We start from the raw sequence: 2934 nt of genomic DNA, 5'->3' as shown, positions 1-2934 counted from the left end.
AAAGATAAACTCATATTATTATATGTCACATGTGTGTGTAAAAATTATATACCGTAGAAAGATAAACTTATATTATTATATAGCACATGTGTGGAAAAATATATACCTTAGAAAAAAACTCACATTATTATGGAGATGCTATTCAGCGCTATGAGCGTGCTCTGTCCTTGTTACTTGTAAAAGTTGAACAAGGACAGAGTACGCTCATAGCGCTAAATAGTGTCATCCCGAACGCAGCCTATATATCATATGTAAAAAAAAAGAAGTGACTCCCGAAATCGTTCCGCGGATTCAAGATGTATAGTTTTGGTCCGTTTTGTTTTCCTTGTCTTCCATTTTTATGCTAAAAATTAGAAAGACAATTTTCAAACAAACATCTAATCCAAAACTGTAGTTTTAAACTAATACAATATAAAAACCTTTATTAATCAACCAATTGGATAATTATCGCTGGCGACAATAAGTACTATTTATTTGTTAAATTACTACGTAGTAGGGAAAATCATAATTTTTAAAATGTCTTAATTTGGAAATAAAGACTACGTAAGTATGTAAAGAGTATCATAAATTAGTTGCATGTTATAAGAGAAGATAATAAAAGACAGCATATATTATCATGGAATGATTACTAATATATAGTTACACAAATAGATTAAATTTTAGTTTGTATTTGCACAATTATGATTCACCACTCACCCACGCTACCCTGAATATTTATATCGATAATCATATAACTTACGTTTTCCGTTTCAGTCGTAAAGTCGCACCTGCCAGCCAAGTACTGATCTGCTTTTTAATGCCTTCATTAGTAGCATTTGGTGAAAATAGATGTGCAGCTTCTATAATAGTCACGAATTTTTATCAATGCAATTGAAATTTATTTTTAGAAAAACTCAAGTTTAACAGATTACTTACTAAATACACATTCCTTAAGTAGAAGATCTTTAAATGGTTTTTTTTTCTTTCTCCTTGTCCTTTATAACTATATTTGACAGCTACTTCATCCACAAAAAGATCTTGCATTATATGATTTATAAATACTTCCAATTTTTTGCCACCACGTTTTAATAACGTTTGTGCCTGAAAACATTGCTTGTATATGACATTGATCGCAGACGAAAAATAAAATTGCTTTTTACGAAACTTACTACTTGAGGTACAGTAATCGTTTTATTCTTTAACAGTTTTTCAAATTCTTCTACAGCGTTTGTATCCTTTAATGGAAAATAATTATATAAAATAATTATATAAAGATCCTTTGGATTCTTTATAAATTTCTTCCGTTGAATTTTCATCAATTCCTGATTTATCATTGCACTTAGTCTGGGTATTAATGTTCTCAAATATTATCCTGTTCAATTTGCTAATTATTAATGCGTTTGTTTCTAAAACAAGAAAAAATATATATTTTATTATACACGATCATTTGTACACAATTCAACACAATTATCTCTCCAACAAACGACCAATGGTTTCCTGTTGATTTTTTACTGCTGAATACGAATGTAACAGCCAAAATACTCTATCACGTTAGGATTTTAAGAGAATGAAGATTAAAGTTGTCAAACTCACAATTTTAACGAATTTCATCACGCTGTACAGGTTAAAATTATTTTCTTTCTCAGATTTTATTTAAATTATCTTACAGCCCATACGGCACCGAGAGATTGCAGAAACATTGCATAGACCTTACATTGTAACATTGTAATATTGCATGGAAGTTGCGAAATATGTTACTGCTAGCCTGCGGCAACGTTAAAATATCCGCCCTCAGAAACATTACACACACAATGACAAATTACAGCAATATTGCAATGTAACGTATTTAAAAGACATGAAATACATACGATTTTGCCGGTGCGTCGCAAATTATTCCATGAATTCGTACCTTATAATGTTTTTTATTATATAAAATGCCATTATTAATTAAATTTATTGCTTCATTCACGAACTGTTCAAGAAATTCATTAGAATCGTCTGGCTTTCCATCGCTATAATAAATTCCAATAATCTGTACGATTCTTAAAATTGTGTCACAACACATGATTGGCCACAAATTTTTTGTAGACGAATGACCAATCGGTGCTCCGTCAGTACATACTAATAACCGAATTTCATCTTTATCGCACCTTCCATCACATTGTTTCGTTAAAATTCGCTCAACTGCATTTCTCAATCCTAAATGACAGTACTGGCCATTTCCCATACTTAATATATTTGTACATTTTGGAGTTTTCAAAAATGTGCGCGCATCTTTTGGAAAGTCGACACAAGTATATTTGCGTAAGATTAATTGTAAAGCAGAAAAGGCATTTAAATGAATTTTAAATGCTATCGCCCATTCCCGAAGATCCAATTTGAATTTTAAATTATTGTCATTCTGATTACTCTGATTACAATCAAGAGATTCTTCTAGATTTTGACTTTCGTAAAGTAAATTGTTCGATTCATTAACGTCGTATAACAATTTACTTTCGTCAAGATTGGTTGATTCCGCATGTTCAATTTCTGAATCAGAAAATTCACTATCGCTAAAAGAATAACTACAATCATCTGCAATATCTTTTTCGCTTAGTTGTACTTTGATACAGCTTTTATCGAGTGCGATTGAGTAATTATTTGTATTAATACCGCGCGAGGTAGAAGGCAACGGTAATGGAATCTGCGTAAATGAACCGTCTTGTAATACGAAATTTTCATCAGCAGTATTAGAATATGAGTTACTACAAGACTGTAGAGAATCAGCATCACGATGACTATTAAATTTAATTTTTTTTCTTTTCTGAATTTTAAGTAATTCCGACAAGGTGCGATTACGTGCTAAACGGCGATAGTGTCTACATGTGTATGATTTCCGTTTATTGCCAGCTTCAGACATTTTTAACTATAAAAAAGAAGAAAAAAATAACATTAAAATAAATAATCACATCATCA

General features: G+C 30.8%; 1 protein-coding gene and 1 long non-coding RNA gene across 3 annotated transcripts; both read right to left on the bottom strand.

Annotated features, from left to right (window-relative positions):
- Nucleotides 1-49: 49 nt before the first annotated feature.
- Nucleotides 50-1231, bottom strand: LOC105565226. The gene is made up of 4 exons (XR_001009181.1): nt 1149-1231; nt 916-1080; nt 740-839; nt 50-343 (listed from the first exon to the last, which is right to left on the bottom strand). It is a non-coding gene; the product is annotated as an uncharacterized LOC105565226 (long non-coding RNA).
- Nucleotides 1232-1242: 11 nt separating this feature from the next.
- LOC105565218 lies at nt 1243-2928 on the bottom strand. 2 transcript variants are annotated; one of them, XR_001009179.1, is made up of 2 exons: nt 1573-2928; nt 1243-1385 (listed from the first exon to the last, which is right to left on the bottom strand). XR_001009179.1 is itself a non-coding variant. In XM_012018229.1 (2 exons), exons 1-2 carry the CDS (start codon nt 2876-2878, stop codon nt 1364-1366), a joined length of 1053 nt encoding a protein of 350 aa, XP_011873619.1. In that variant the 5' UTR covers nt 2879-2928; the 3' UTR covers nt 1243-1363. The 2 variants fall into 2 exon arrangements, 1 of the variants encoding a protein (XP_011873619.1); XM_012018229.1 differs by having other exon boundaries at nt 1848-2928.
- Between the last annotated feature and the right edge of the window lie 6 nt (nt 2929-2934).

This window comes from Vollenhovia emeryi, unplaced genomic scaffold (genome assembly GCF_000949405.1).
Source record: "Vollenhovia emeryi isolate VEMERY1.0 unplaced genomic scaffold, V.emery_V1.0 DF943630.1, whole genome shotgun sequence".
NCBI lineage: Eukaryota > Metazoa > Arthropoda > Insecta > Hymenoptera > Formicidae > Vollenhovia > Vollenhovia emeryi.
The sequence above is the reverse complement of the archived record's forward strand: the minus strand, read 5'-3'. Positions and strand labels throughout refer to the sequence as shown.